Raw genomic sequence first — 16631 nt, 5'->3', positions numbered from 1 at the left:
GATAATTTCCTGACCTTGTTTGCTTTGAACTCTCCGTGACATTTAACACTTCCCTTTTCTCATGTGACTCTTATTCCTCTTACTGTTTGTATCTTTAGCTCTTCCATCCTCTGATGGTGCCTAATGATCTTCACTCCCCAGGGTTCTGGCTCCAGCTCTCTGCTCAACTGGTTGAATAACTGCTCATGCTACAGCATGCAAACTACATCTGTAACCCCAAACTCCATGCTTACCTCTAGACCTATCTACCCAAGTATCTACTAGATATCTCTACTTAAATTCAACAAGCCCAAAACTAATTCACTATCTTTCTTCTAAAACCAAACCTTCCTCCTATAATCCTTCACCTTGGTAATTAATACCACCATTTACTAAGTGGTTCATATTAGAAATGTGACTCACGACTTTTCCTTCTCATATTCCTACAATATCTAATTCGTCATTAAGTTTTATCTGTTCTTTTTTTAATTATTTCTTAGAACTATCCAGTTGTGTTTTGGTAAATGAACAACCCATTCTCTGAGAGAGGGAGAGGTGGGTGACACTTGATGGTTTTCATGGTGTGATTGATCCCCCCACCACAACTGACTTTGATGCAGGATATTTTCTTGACCCCTTCACGGAACTCGCAGCAGGGTGCCTTGTTCACTCAGCCCGCCCTGCTCAATCCCTTGCAGGAGGGAGCGCGCAAGCCAATGACTGCAGGAACCTGAGCGAGCGAAGGCAGGAACTGGCTACTTTGGCACCAGCGGGAGCAAACTCCATGTGGGCCCCTCACCAGTGTCCAGGTGTGGGCACCGGCCGCGCCAAGCCCCAGAGGGCATGTAACCATACTCTTTTAGCTCCACCGTCCGCAGACAGCAGTGTGTTATCAGCTCAGTGAGCCCTTTGCCTCATCACATGGGGCAGCTGCCTTCCTCCAGCAAGGGCAAAGGGCCAGTGCGACCGCCTTTTTGGGTACCTGCACGTAGTGTGTCCGAGTTCTTGTCCAGTGCCCGAGAGGAATGAGGTCACACAGATGAATTAAAGGATGGTGAATATGGAGAATTTTTTTTTTCAGTGATGAAAGCGGCTCTCAGTGGAGAGGGGAGCTGGAAAGGGAACGGGAAGGGAAGATCCCTCTCCTCTGAAGTCAAGCCACCTCTCTCCTATGTCCAGGAGCTTCTTCTCGACATCAGGCTGCTTCTTCCCTCTGCTGGCTGAGTTCTGGGGTCTTTATGGGCACAGGATGGGGACGGGGCAGGCAGGCCGCAGGTAGTTTTGGAAAAGGCAATATTCAATTGGTAAAAAGACATTATTCAGAAAGAACCAATCGGGAGAGAATGGAAGTTCCCACTTTGGGCTGCGGGTTTCAGGCTTTTCGGCTTGAAGGCAAGATTTTGCCAGGGACCCGCCCCTGTATGCCTACAGTTTCTCTGCCTCCTGTTGCTATCAATTTTAAGCTACCAACGTGACACCACTGAACAGAATCGGGAAGAGACATGCGGAACACTTATTATATAGTATTTCCACCAACAGATATAATAGATGTAAATAACCTCAAAAGAGTAGATAATAGTAAAATAATTATGAAGTGATGAGTTTTTACTATTTATTTTCTTTGTTTTTAATATAATTAATTTAATTATACATGCACGTAATTTAATTTTTAATTGATGGCTTTAACAACCAACTCAAAAAAAGTCTTGAAATGTAACAAACAGCTCTCACAAACCAGTACAAGCTGGATCTATCCCTCTTTTCTCCACTCCTAAGACCACAGCCAAAATGTAAGGCTCTGACCACCTCACCTTGATGTTACGATCGTCTCTCACAGGTCATGCTACTGGTCTGTCCTCCACACAGCTGTCACACATGCAAATCTGGTTATATCATCACCTCTGTCCACACATGCGTGCACACACACACAGACATACACATACACATGCGCAGACACACACACACACTTAAAATAATTCTTTGGGTCCCTATAGCTTTATGGCTGGAATTTTTAATTCCTTGTTTAATGCACTATGACTTTTACAATATGGCTATCTGCTTACTTTTGAACCTTATCTACCCCAGCCCACTTCCCCTATTGACAGCCTAGAGACCCAAATATTAACATCCTAGAGACTCGATGCTTCTGTAACTTCACCCATGCTGCTGCCTGCCACCCTCTAGAGTACACTTCTCATCCTTCATACAGCTAACTACTGTTTATTAGTTTTCAAACCTCAGATCAAGAATTACCTTCTCTGGAGGTCATCTCTATACAGTAGTTAAGAACACTGTAGTTAAGAACACAGACCTGAAATCAAACAGAAGTGTTAAATATCTGCTGTGCCACTTCCCAGCTGTGTAACCCTGCACAAGTTACTTAATCTTTATGCCCGAGTTTCCTTACTAGTGAAATGATTACAATAATGTGCTTACCTGATAGAATTGTTCAGAAGATTTAAAGAATATGTGTGTGCAAAGCTCTTAGAATAGTGCCTAGAACTTAAGTACTTAGGATGTAGTAAAGTTAGCTATTATCAACTACCTAATTTAAAAATGCTTCCTATCTCTCTTTCCATTGCATTATGTACATAATCATCACATTACACTATATGATTTTATATAAATATATATTTATAGATACATTATTAGTAGATACATATATAGATATGTGTATATAATACATATATAGATACATGTATATAAGTATATAGATACATATATACACGTATAGTATACATATAGCCCTCAACCTGTGGGATCTGACACTATCTCCAGGTACACATATATAGTATATACATATATGTATACTATATATATATAGTTTATATATGTATCTATATAGCATATACATATATGTATACTATATATATGTATCTATATACTTATATACATGTATCTATATATGTATATATTATCTGTATACATATATACATTATAACATATATGTATCCATACACACACACACACATACATGTTTCATCCATGGTTCCTGTCTCATAATTCCCATAGACCTTGTTACAATGTTATAATGTTGGCGCACTTTAGGCCTCATAAGCAGACCTCAGAATAACAGGATCTCTCTCTCTCTAATCTTCTATTTTTTTACCTGCTACTTTTTCTCCCCAAGGCAGGACTCTAATCTTCCCCTGCCTTTACCTACCTTGTGTGATTGTAGGTCATAAGACCCCCATTTCAGAAGGGCTTCTGCCCCGTATTCTGGAGGAAGGAATGTTGCATGGAGAGGCCAAGAAGACGCCCAGCACAGTGATCCATGTCTGTAATCTCAGCACTTTTGGAGGCCAAGGTGGGATAATCGTTTGAGCCCAGGAGTTCTAGACCAGCCTGGGCAACATAGGGAGATCCTGTCTCTACAGAAAAAAAAAAAAATTAATTACCCAAGTGTGGTAGCAATCGCCTGTAACCTCAACTACTTGGGAGGTTGAGGTGGGAGCACACTTGGGCCCAGGAGGTCGAAATCACACCACTGCACTCCAGCCTCACAGTCAGAGTGAGACTCACCTCAAAGGAAAAAAAAAGAGGCCAAAAAGAATCTGAACAGGTGGGCCTGGCCAGGTTTCCCCACTCAGCCTTTGAGTACTAAAGCATACCCTTTTTGTCTAAACACATTTCTATGTGGTTGTCAATGGTGCCTATCCTTTCATGAAGTCTCCATAAAAGGCCCAAGGGGACGAGGTTTGAAGAAATTGTAAGATAACTGAACCTGTGGAGGTTTCCTAGAGGGTGTGTTCTGGGGAGGGCTTGGAAGCTCTGTGCCCCTTCCCCCATATCTCGCTCTTTGCATCTCTTCACTTGTATCCTTTGTAATATCCTTTATTATAAACCAGTAAACCTAAGTACGTGTTTCCTTGAGTTCTGTGATGCACTCTAGCAAATTAATCAAACCCAAAGAGGGAGTCATGGAAGCCCAACTTGAAACCAGTCAGTCAGAAGTTCTGAAGGCCTGATCTTGTGACTGGTATCTGGGAAAGGGAAGATGTCTTGTGAGACTGAACCCTCAACCTGTGGGATCTGATGCTATCTCCAGGTACACAATGTCAGAACTCATTTGGAGGACACTCAGCTGGTGCCTGCTGCAGAGTTGATTGCTTGCATGTTGATGACGAAAAATCTCCCACATTTGGTCACAGAAGTCTTCTGTGTCGATTGTAGCGTGGTGTGAGACCACAGGAAAAGCAGTTTGAGATTTTCCACATGCAGAAACTCTTAAGACAGAAACTATGTGTCCCTGTGCTTAGGCAGTGTCTACTAAGCACTCAATGAATGAATTTAAAAAATGAATGAGTGATGCAAGTTCTGGCCAACTGGACATTCTTTCCTTTTGATTCATTCAGCTACATTTAGATTTAGGGAAATGAAGGGAACTTGTGAGATCATGCGGACGGATTAAAAGGGAAATATTTTCTCAAATTTAATAAACTACGCATGTTGCTGCAACAAACAAAAAGAAATGAGCCTTATGATGCAAAACGCTTTTGATAATTCTTGCTTCCCCTTTAAGTTGTACCATTTGTAAGAAAATAGGGTAGCATTCCATGTGCCTAATTCCATTGTTATGTGTGATAGATGTCGGAAACACTCCTGGCATTAAAAGGAGCCTAAATGTGTGGCCAGAATGGACTTTAATGTTCCACTGGACAATTTTTCTGACCTCACAGCAAAACTTAAATTACATTATTTTCTGAGAATCTAAGTTGTTTATTCAAGAATCACAACTTATCTGGAAGATGAGAGAAAAAAGAATTAAAATTTATTGAGCATCTCCTAGGTATCAGGCATTTTTACAAGTACCATTTCTTCTAACTCGCACAAAACTGAATTAGATGTTTTATTAGTCAAGGTTCTCCAGAGAAACAGAACCAATAGGAGATAGGTAGGTAGATAGATCATAGATAGATAGATAGATGATAGATAGATAGATAGATGATAGATAGATAGATAGATAGATAGAGATATAGATAATGAGGACTCAGTTCACATTAATGGAGCCAGTCCCAAGATCTGCAGTCAACAAATTGCAAAGCCAAGAGAGCCAATTGTATAGTTCCTGTTCAAGTCCGAAGAACTGAGAACCAATGATGTTGAGTTCTAGTCCAAGTCTGAAGGCCTAAGAATTGGAGGGCTGTTGGTGTTAAGTCCCAATCCAACAGCAGAATATCAATGTCCCAATTCAAACAGATAAGCAGAGAGAGAGAGGGAATTCTCCCTTCCTCTGCCTTTTTGTTCTATTCAAGTCCCCAGTGGATTGAATTATGCCCACTCACATTGGGTAGAGCAATCTGCTTTATTCTGTCTACTAATTCAAATGTTAATTTCTTCAGAACACACCCTCAGAGACACACCCAGGAATAATGTCTAAGTAGATATCTGGGCATACCATGGTCTAGTCAACTTGACATATAAAATTAACCATCACAGATGTTATCCCCATTTTTAGATGGGGAAGCTGAGGCTTAGAGGGCTAAGTACCTTGCCAAAGATCATACAGATGGCAAATGTTGCTCCAGAGTTCAAATGCATGTCTCTCTAATCTGAAAGCACCGGTCTGCTTCCGCTAAACCAATGGTTCTCAATCAGGGCGATTTTGCCCCCATGGAACATTTGGCAATGTCTGGAGACATATTTGGTTGTCCCTAGGTGGTGGGGGATGGGGGCTCGCTACTGACATCTAATGGGCAGAGGCCAGGAATGCTGCTAAGCATCCTACAATGCACAGGACAGCCCCCGGGCAACAAAGAATCATCAAGCCAAAATGTTAACAGTGCCAAGATAAAGAAACCCTGCACTAAATCATACTATTTTGTATTTCTATAGTTTTCAAAACCAGTAGACTAGTAATAACATACTGATCTAAAATACAAGGCTACGCACAGTGGCTCATCCCTGTAATCCCAGCACTTTGGGAGGCTGAGGTAGGAGGAATGCTTGAAGCCAGAAGTTTGAGACCAGCCTGGGCAACATGGCAAGACCCCATCTCTACAAAAACAAAAACAGACAATTAGCTGGGCTTAGTAGTGTGCACCTATATCCGCAGCTACTTGAGAGCCTGAGGCAGGAGAATCACCTGAGCCCAAGAGTTGGAGGCTGCAGTGAGCTATGATTGCAATTACACTCCAGCCTGAGCAACAGAGCAAGACCCCGTCTCAAAAATAAAAATAAATAAATAAAATAAAATACAAGTGACTATAGTTCCATAAATCTAATAAATATTTGTGGAATAAATGAATAAATAAGTAAACATTGAATTTAAAATATAGAGGAAAGAAACTGCATTTTTCAATGATTCTTTACAATTAGCATTCACTAAGAGGATAGAATGTTTTAAATTATCTTCGCTAATAGAGTCCACATACTTACTTTAAGCATGAATTACTATATATAAAATATTTTATTTTAATACAATAAAAATCATGGAATATATTTTAGTGGGTTTAGTAGTTTAAGGGGAAAAGATCGGAGCAATTTAAGGTTCATACAATTAATGGAATTATTTTCAATTTTAGAATCCTAAAATATTAGGGCTAGAGGATCATCTAGGTCTCACTCTTCATTGTTCATCACTTGAGAAAACTATATCTAAGAAATGGCAAGTGACTTTCCCAAGGTCTCCTGGCAGTCAGGGACACTGCTGGAGCCAGAATCCAGCTCTCCTGACAGTTTAATGCTTTTCTCGTTGTAAGGTATTTTTCAGTGTATTAAAGGTTGGGGCAGCAGGGGGAGGTTGCTCCATGTTTTTACTTAAATACATTTTTCTTTCATGGAAAATTGAATTCCTATGCTTTTTGCCTTGTTTAGGCCATAAGATGTTTTATTGAAAGAAACTTTCAATATCAAGTAATCCAACCAACCTTCTAAGATAAGCCTTTTCCTTCAACACAAAGAAGTGCATTTTGCCAAGCACGTACCATCTTACTCCTTAAAATGTTTGGAACTTTTTGTTTAAAAACTCAAACTCAAAGCGAAATCTCAATTTGTCACAATGGTGGTTTTTTTGTTTGTTTTGGGATTTTTTTTTAGTTTTTGTCCCCCTTCCTTACACCTTTGTGTAAGAGGTAAAATGGAGAATTTGCAAAATAGCTAGAAAAAAGCTGGAGTAGGCGCCTGGAAATCTAGCTTCAATCCCAGCTCCCCTTCTACAGGGCTCAGTAACCTCCAGCATGTCACACTGTAGGCTTTCTAGGCCTGTTCTTCATCTGCCACATCCTGGGGTTGTTGTAAAGATCAAATAAGGTAATATCTCATTTGTAAATTTATTTGGTAAACCCAAAGCACTATGGCAATAGAAATGTCAAGTATATTTTATATGCCATTACTCATTCTAAATAAAGTAAACATGCATTCCATTGTTAATATTCTAAATTTCTCCTTGTTATATGTAGTCATTTTCAGAAGGATCACTTACAAGAATTATACTTGAGTCTCCAAGTACATGTCATTTTCATTAAAACTGGGAATTGATTAGTCCAGACTAGTAAGGTTATAAATGATTTAAGTTTCTCCCTACACCCCTGATTCAACCCTCCCACCCCCACCACACACACACACACACACACACACACACACACACACACAATACCAAATCACTTTCTATGTGCAGCTTTACTCTCCATTCTTCCAACTCACTGTTCCCTGGTCCAGGTGGCCCACTCTGTGTGATTTGAATAGTGAGATAGGTAAAAATGTGTTCTTGTTCCTAACATGATGAGGAAGTCTATGCTATAGCCCTGTTTTCTTCAATAAAAACTTCATTTGCTGCTACTTTGAGAGGCCGAGGCACGTGGATCACTTGAGGCCAGGAGTTCGAGACCAGCCTGGGCAACATGGTGAAACCCCTGTCTCTACTAAAAATACAAAAATTAGCCAGGCATAGTGGCACATGCCTGTTATTCCAGCTACTTGGGAGGCTGAGGCATGAGAAAGGAGGATCACTTGAGCCTAGGAGGCAGAGGTTATAGTGAACCAAGATTGCACCATTGCACTCCAGCCTGGGCAACAGAGCAAGACTCTGTCTAAAAAAAAAAAAAAAAAGAGAAAAAAAACTTCATTTGCTGAGTTAGAACCAAAGACTCATAGGAATTCCTATGTGTCACACTAAAAATGATGATGATAATGATGGAGGAAAATATGAAGAAAATATGAAATGGAAGTCATCTGTTGTTAAATGGAGATGAAACATATACATATGTTGCCACTCCCTGCTAAAATTCCAGAATAATGATAGGAAAAGAATAGTAATAATATAGACTCACAGTGACTAAGATAAAAGAAGAGGAGACAAAGAAGACAAGCGTCAACACATCTTTAGAAGATGGAAGACTGACTTAGAACAGGGAAAGCTTAAACCTAAAAGTCTGCAAAGAAGGATGCCATAGACAAAGAAGGAAGCCACTCACACTGAAGAACCCACGCAACTTTCCAGAATTGGAGGCACCAGGTGATTTGGAAGGCAGGGTGAGGATAGAAGCTGAAATCTGCAGTATTGGTTGAAAGCCTATCAGATTAACTCTTAGATTCAAGATCCTTCCTCCTGCCTGCACAGCCAGGGGACTTCCATGTTTCAACACAAACAGGAAAAAGCTTATCCTCTGGCTCTGCACTCAGGGTAAGCACAATGTCAGGTGGGAGGTGGAGCCATACAGAAACCTAAGGACTAAGTTAAAAATCAGTGTGCGCACTGAGAGAACTCCAGTCTCTTCACTCATTTCACAGAATGCTAGCAACCAGGTTTATATTTGCTTCCCAAGGTAAGAGGTATGAATTTCTCCTCTAGAGAAAAGAAAATCTCCCTATAATATCTGACAATGACATTTGGGGTGCCCCATCAAGACTGTCAGGTTACTGCTCCTTGGAAGCCCTCCAGTGCTCCATAGAACTGTTCTTTGGAAGCCCTCCAAGCCCTGTCAATAAAGTTCTAATTGGCTTTCTAGTGACTCACTGCTAAGTATTAATGGACAGCCAAATACATCAGACATTAGAGAAAAGCCTTCAACATGAAAAACAAAGATCAAAACAAACTAACTGGGAAAATAAAAGGAACAAGAAGGAAACAGAAAATGCAGAGTGCAGAGGAAATTTTCAAAATATTTGATTAATATCCTCAAGGTGACAAGAATATATGTCACACTAATAAAGAACAGGACAATATTAAAAAGAAGCCTTCGGGAAATAAAAAATTAACAGTATATAAGCATATTCTCACTCATATGGAAGCGAAAAAAGTTCATCTCATAGAAGTAAGAGGTAGAACAGAGGATACTTGAGGCTGGGAAGGGTGAGGAGAAGAAAGGAATAGGGAGCTATTTGTTAAAGGACATAAAACTATAGCTAATAGGAAGAATAAGTTCCAGTGCTCTATACCACTATAGGATATTATATATTTCAAATAGCTAGAAAGAAGACACTGTTCCCAATACAAAGAAATAATAACTGTTTGAGGTGACGGATATGCAAATTATCCTTATCTGATCACTATACATTATATGTAGTGAAACATCACTATGTACCCCATGAATATGTATAATTATTATTTGTCAATTTAAAAATAAAATTAAAAAAGAAAATGAAGTATAAGAGTATAATTTTTTTTAATCAATAACAGAGGACAGGCACAGTGGCTCATCCCTGTATTCCTAGCACTTTAGGGGGCTGAGGTGGGCAGATCACTTTGAGCTCAGGAATTTGATACCAGCCTGGGTATCATGGCGAAACCCTATCTCTAGGGAAAAAAAAAAAAATCAGTAGGAGAGATGTAAGGTAAAATTGAGAAAGTTTCCCAGAATGATAGACACACTGTTGAAGAGAAGAGCAAAAATGATTAGCAAATCGGAGAATCAACCCCGGAATTCTGATATTTAACTAATATAAATTCCAGAAAGAAAAGACAAAAAATAGAAGGGCAAAAATCATTAAGGAACTAACACATAAAATGCTCCCCAGAACTGAAATATATAAATTTCTAAATTCAAAGGGCCTTAATGAGTTCCTAAAGTAAATGTAAAAGTATCCGAACTAAGGCAGAGATGGTAATATTTCAGAAGACTAGGGCCAAATGTAAAAACATAAAAGTATCCATCCATAAAGAAGAAAAAAATACTGTGTTCATAAAAACACTGGGGAAAAACTCACATCAGAGTTCTTACTAGCAACACTGGAAATTATAAGAAAATAGACCAATGCTTTAAAAAAAATTCTGAGAAAAAAAATTCCAATCTAGAATTCTATATCTATTCAAACTATGTATCAAATAAAGGGTAAAATACAGATATTTTTCTAATATGCAATACCTTAAAAAGTCTGTCTCCTGTGTATGGTTTCTCAAGAAACTTATGTATGTGCTTCATGAAAATGAGGGAGAAAACTAAGAAAGAAAACTGTATGGGACTTAGGAAGAAAGAAATCACACAGAAGAAAAAAGACAAAGGGGATTACCAGGGTGTGGTGACCCCAGGTATGGACCCCAGGAGAAAAGCTGCACAGCAGCCAGGGATACACCAGTCCAAAGGAAGCAAGAACTGCGAGGCTCTGGGAGTGCCACTTCCAAGGGGGGAAATGGACACGAGGGATTTCCTTAGGGGGTTGTTGATGTCGCTCTATTGTTGTTGTTATTGTTGTTACCATATTAAGAGGAAATTTTAAATTTTGTTGGAAAATTCGGGAAGAATAAGTGATGGGTGCACAAAAAAGTATGTAAAAAGCTTCAAAAGGAAGGCAGTTTCTAAATCAAAACAAAACCAAAATATCGTTCAAGAAAAGAAATGTCAGTGTGGTTCAACACGTGAAATTACTACTTGGTTTAGCTGTGAAGAATATTTACATTGTCATGAATGTGAAATAAAAATTTAAACAAGAATTATGGTAAAATTATTTTAGGAAGAGAAAGGAGGAAGAGAAGTGTGTGTGTGTGTGTGTGTGCGCGCGTATGTGCGTGCGCGCGTGCGTGTGTGTGAAGTGATAGTTGTTGCAATATTAAATCCCTAGAGTAATATTTAATATATTTTAAAATATCCATTTAAGCATATTATTTAGAAATATTGGGATAAGTAGAAGAAGAATCTGCTCAGTTTCTTTATAAACCTCAAAGTCTTATTTAAAACTCTGTGAATGTGTTTATGTTTGCAAAAAATAATTTAAAGGAGTCATTTAGTATTTCTGGGTGATCCATAAAACCTCTATTAAATACTAAAAACTGTAGCCCTAATCCCAGTTAGAGGTCAGACTACCAGACTTAGGGATATCCTGCAAAAAAATGTAGGCTGCCCACTACTTTCAAGAACCACGATGATATAACTGGGTGTGGGAAAAGCCTTAGACCCAGAGTTCATCTGGGGACAACTTACTTAACCTCTCTGAGCCTCACTTGTCTCATTTCTAAACTTAAAGAGTTCATTTGGAACTAACTAAACTCAGATGAAAGGCAAATACCAAAAGTGAGACAGATCAAGCACAAACGCCAGCATCCCTTACAGAGGACAGTCTCAACTCAGATGCAGCCAACTGCTGTCATGAAGGCCTGTTGTTGCTAAGAGGTCAGATGGTTCAAGAGAAACTGGAAATTTGGATTTTGACATGAAACCTCTGGAATTTAAAATACTGGTTTAAAATGCACAGTGCCTACCAGACCAAACCTATCGTCAGGCCACCCCCAACTCACAGATTGCCAGTAAAGACCTCTAAATTAGATGAACATTAATACCCTCTAGGTGTATGACTCTGTGGCAGTGCAGTGTTGTTTGACTAAAAATCTTCACCGAATGAATGTGTTTCTTTACCACTAAACAGGCAGTGTGTTTTTACTCAACCTTGACATACCGTGTTACTTCATTTCATTACTTTTTTTCATTATGAATACTCATAAATCTTAAGACCTGAGATCTGCACAGAGTCTTTACTCTGTGTACTTTATGACAGAAGTACTTAGGTACTGCCGAACACGGCTGGACCAAAAAATCAGGGAGTCATTTTCACAGGTACACAACTGAGTTAAGAACTGCTATCAATCTGTCTTTTCAGACATATTAATCCACAAAGATAGAAATCACTTTTATATGCCAAGGACAATATCAACCTCGGTATTTGCTAAGATTATCTTTCAGTTTTTCATGAGGAAACTTTTCCCTGCCACTGATAATTATCTTCTTGGTTCACAGATCTGGAAATCATGAAGACTGGGCTTTTTTTCCTATGTATCTTGGGAACTGCAGCTGCAATCCCGGTAAATTTCCTTTCTTCTGTTATTACATCTCTTTCTCCTGACATTTAATGTAGAAATCCTCCATTTAAAAGAAAATGTTCTTATATAATGGTTTGAAATTCTCTTTTTATTTTAATTATATTCTTTATTGCCCAAGTAATAAACAAATAACTGGAAAACTCAAGATAAGGTACTTAAAAAAAAATTTTAGAACTATCAGTTTCTATAGGACGCAATAAATATGCAGCAGAAAGTTTGGGCTATCAGTTTATTAGCCATAGAATCAGCCCAAATACACAAGAGACAGGAAGAAATAAATTCTCCCAGGGAAGCTCATCACATTGTCATTATAAACCCAAGATTTTAGGCCAGGTGCGGTGGCTCACGCCTGTAATCCCAGCACTTTGGGAAGCTGAGATGGGCGGATCACCTGAGGTCAGCAGCTCAAGACCAGCCTGGCCAACATGGCAAAACCCCGTCTCTACTAAAAAATACAAAAATTAGCCAGGCATGGTGGCGGGCACCTGTAATCCCAGCTACTCGGGAGGCTGAGGCAAGGAGAATCAATTGAACCCAGGAGGCGGAGGTTGCAGTGAGCTGAGATCACTCCACTGCACTCCAGCCTGGGCAACACAGCGAGACTCCATCTGAAAAAAAAAAAAAAATACTTAGGGTGCATATCCACAGTCTCCAGCAGCATTTTCTTCAATATCAAATAGATGCTGGCTGAGAAATTTTGAGTCTATAATGAAAATAGAAACCAATGGGTCAGGAAACGACATGGTAATCATAAATCAGCTCCTAACTCATCCTTGGGAGGCTGTCCAAGCAAGTATGCTGAAAGTAGGCAGGACTAGAATATTCTCTTCTTCATGGTCAGATATATTGGCCCCATTTGCACAGCAATAAAGCAGCTGTACACAAATCAGATCATTTGAAACCGTGTCAGTGGCCTCAAAACAAACCGAAAGTTAAAAAACAAATGAAACTATAGCATGGATGACCACTGGAGATGTTCTGCAAATGATTCATGTAATCCTTCATTAAACCAAAGGATTCGTGCCATTTTGTTTTCTTTTTCACCAAATGGAGGAATCAGCCTCCTTTAAATAGAAAAAACAATTTCTCAATTGTCCCTTTCCTCCCTTCTTCTCTAGGTCTAAAATTCTGTCCTCGCTTTTTGGATAAGTTGTTGGCTAGCTTCTGGTTGACAAATGTGTCAGCAAAAACAAACTCCATGGCACCCAGACCAAGCTGTTCTTGGAAGACAGAGTTTATACCCACCATCGGGAATCATGCTTGAGTAGTATGGAGCTACTCTAGCTGAAATTGTACATTACACCTTGAAATTACAAAAGCGGGACAAGTTAGTGTTCAACACTGAAAGGGGTTCCCACAAAACCATTGTTTTCTCCGGAAAAGGTGCTTTGTCCTTGTGGCTGTTGCTGTTATGTAAATAAACATCAAAAAGTGTCTTTGGGCCAGGCACAGTGGCTCCTACCTGTAATCCCAGCACTTTGGGAGGTCAAGGCTAGAGGATCACTTGAGCCCAGGAGTTCAAGACCAGCCTGGGTAACATAGTGAGGCCTCGCCCCTACAAAACAAATAAATAAAAAATTAGCCAGGTGCCATGGCATGTGCCTGTAGTCCCAGCTACTCGGGAGGCACAGGAGGGAGGATCCCTTAAGCCAGGGGAGTCGAGGCTGCAGTGAGCCAAGATCGCACACAGCACTCCAGCCTGGGTGACAGAGCAAGACTCTGTCTCAAAAAACAAAAGAAGTGTTTGAACCAAATGTTTGAATGACACACTTGCATTTAGACACATTCCAGATGTTTCCTTTCTGGGACAATTTGATATCACGTAAACCTAGCCAAACTGCTAGAAAGCTAAGTATCCTCTCATAGAACTGACCTATTAAAAATTTGTATCATTTTCCCTGCCTGCCTGAATTCTCCAGATGTAAATGGATTCTGTGTAGTTGGGAGATTCCAAATAGATTTCCAGAGGGCATGTTAAATAAATAGAAATATGTCCATAATGATAAACATAATTTCAATTGCAGAATATTTCTGAAAGTAAAAGAGCTGCCATTTTTTGTGTGCATTTCTTCCTGCTTGGGCAGCAGGCCGGTGGAGGGGGAGGGAGAGTGACCATTTCTCCACTAATAAGCCTAAAATCTCCCCCATTCATTGCCTTCCATGATGCCCCCTGTTGGCAGCTTACCAAAGTGGCCACCACTCTTTCTCCTTTTCCCCCTTCTTTAAGGCTTCTTTATAAACTTTTTCAAATTCATTACCCATCTTAGGTGAAAAGGAGATAAGAAGCAAAAGAGCAAACCAAACCTAATATGAATCCTGTACTTTGGCCAGAAGCCATGGCTCACATCTGTAATCCCAGCATTTTGGGAGGCTGAGGTGGGCAGATCACTTGAGGCCAGGAGTTCGAGACCAGCCTGGCCAACAAGGTGAAATCCTGTCTCTACTAAAAAAATAAATAAATACAAAAATTAGCAGGGCATGGTAGCAGGCACCTGCAATCCCAGCTACTCAGGAGGCTGAGGCATGAGAATTGCTTGAACCCAGCAGGTGGAGGTTACAGTGAGCCGAGATCACGCCACTGTACTTCAGCCTGGGCAACAGAGCAAGACTCTGTCTCAAAAAAAATTAAAAAATAAACAATAAATTCTGTACTCCATGGTTTTCTTTATATTACACAGTCAGCACTATAGGACCTGCTAATGGAATAAAAATAAGTTAATCCAAATAGAATCTCAGTTTCATACTTACACCTGGATATGCCATCTGAATGTCCAGAGTATCTCTCTAATAAAGATCCACGGTGAATATCTGCCTCAGATACTGGACAGTTTATATTATTAACACCATGTGACGTTAGTATTAGCAATAGTAATTTTCAGTTGGGCAACTCCTTAAAATTTATAACATATTTTTTATACATAACCTTATTTTGGTATTTCTGCTCACTTGATATTTCTTGCCACCTTGAGAGATGGCAGGGTAGAAATTAATGACCTTGGCCAGTCGTGGTGGCTCACACCTGTAATCCCAGCACTTTGGGAGGCCAAGACAGGAAGATTGCTTGAGTTCAGAAGTTTGAGGCCAGACTGGGCACCATAGTGAAACTCCATCTCTACAAAAAATACAAAAATTACCCAGGCATGGTGGTGCCTGTAGTCCCAGCTACTGGGGAGGCTGAAGTGGAAGGGTGGCTTGAGCCTGGGAGGCAGAGGTTGCAGTGAGCCGAGACTACACCACTGAACTCCACCCTGGGCAAGAGGCTGGAGTTAATTAATTAATAAGTTAATATAATTAATTAATTTTATTGATATTTTTAATTAATAAAAATATATTAACGACCTGTCAAACCACAGATAGAAAGTAAATAGCAGAGGCAAGACTTGAATGGGGGCCTCTTGCCTCCAACTTCAGTTGTTCAACTTCCCCATCATGCATCACTGCCCAGCTCTTTATCCAAGTCTCCAATCTTGCTAGAAATAGGACCACTCCTCTAATAGAAATTAATACTCCAGATATGCCCTTTTCTACTTAGCCTTAATGCCCTGTCTCACACAGTCTGAATTAATTCTAATTTTTTTTTTTTTTGAGATGGAGTTTCGCTCTTGTTGACCAGGCTGGAGTGCAATGGCACAATCTCAGCTCACTGCAACCTCCGCCTCCAGGGTTCAAGCGATTCTCCTGCCTCAGCCTCCCGAGTAGCTGCAATTACAGGCACCCACCACCACGCCCAGCTAATTTTTTGTATTTTTAGTAGAGACGGGGTTTCACCATGTTGTCCAGGCTGGTCTTGAACTCCTGCCCTTGACCTCAGGTGATCCGCCCACCTCGGCCTCCCAAAGACCTGGGATTACAGGCGTGAGCCACTGCGCCCAGCCCTTAAATTGTTTTTTATTAAGATTTCCTGATCAACGTTAAGGCCAATGGCGTTAAGAAATCAAATAAATATTGATAAAAAGTTTATAAATTTTTCTGCTAATTATCAGTGAGTACTTAAATTAGGCAAATGTACAATACTATATACTATGGTTAATTTTATTTGACTTCAACTTTCTGCTAAACAACACTTTCCAAAATTGTAAAGTACAAATGCTTTGCAAAAGTTTAAAAAACACAGAAAATAATTTCAAAACTCAAAGCTACCACTATTTAAATGCATTTTGCTTTATTTTCACCCAGTCTCTGCATAAATAACTTTTTCTTAAACACAATTGAGATTCTGCTTCCACTTAACATTCTGTTCTAGGCATTTGCTTATATCCTGAAAAACTCTAGAGAATATTTTTAAATTGTTGGTATAAATGAAGTATATTGCTACTAATAATGATGACAACAAGAGTAACTAGCAAATTTGTAAATTAGCATACAGACATGAATAACAAAAACTAGTTTTTAATTTTTTCAG

At 39.6% G+C, this 16631-nt stretch overlaps 1 protein-coding gene across 1 annotated transcript in view; it reads left to right on the top strand.

Moving 5' to 3' along the window:
• SPARCL1 (SPARC like 1) overlaps positions 1-16631 on the top strand; it is a 56881-nt gene that overhangs the window by 18181 nt on the left and 22069 nt on the right. Inside the window, exon 2 of the mRNA XM_030819109.1 lies at positions 12147-12211. Within this exon, the coding sequence (XP_030674969.1) occupies positions 12158-12211 (54 nt within the window). The 5' untranslated portion in view covers positions 12147-12157. The remainder of the gene's footprint in view (positions 1-12146; positions 12212-16631) is intronic.

This window comes from Nomascus leucogenys, chromosome 9, assembly GCF_006542625.1.
Source record: "Nomascus leucogenys isolate Asia chromosome 9, Asia_NLE_v1, whole genome shotgun sequence".
NCBI classification, from domain to species: Eukaryota; Metazoa; Chordata; class Mammalia; order Primates; family Hylobatidae; genus Nomascus; species Nomascus leucogenys.
The sequence above is the reverse complement of the archived record's forward strand: the minus strand, read 5'-3'. Positions and strand labels throughout refer to the sequence as shown.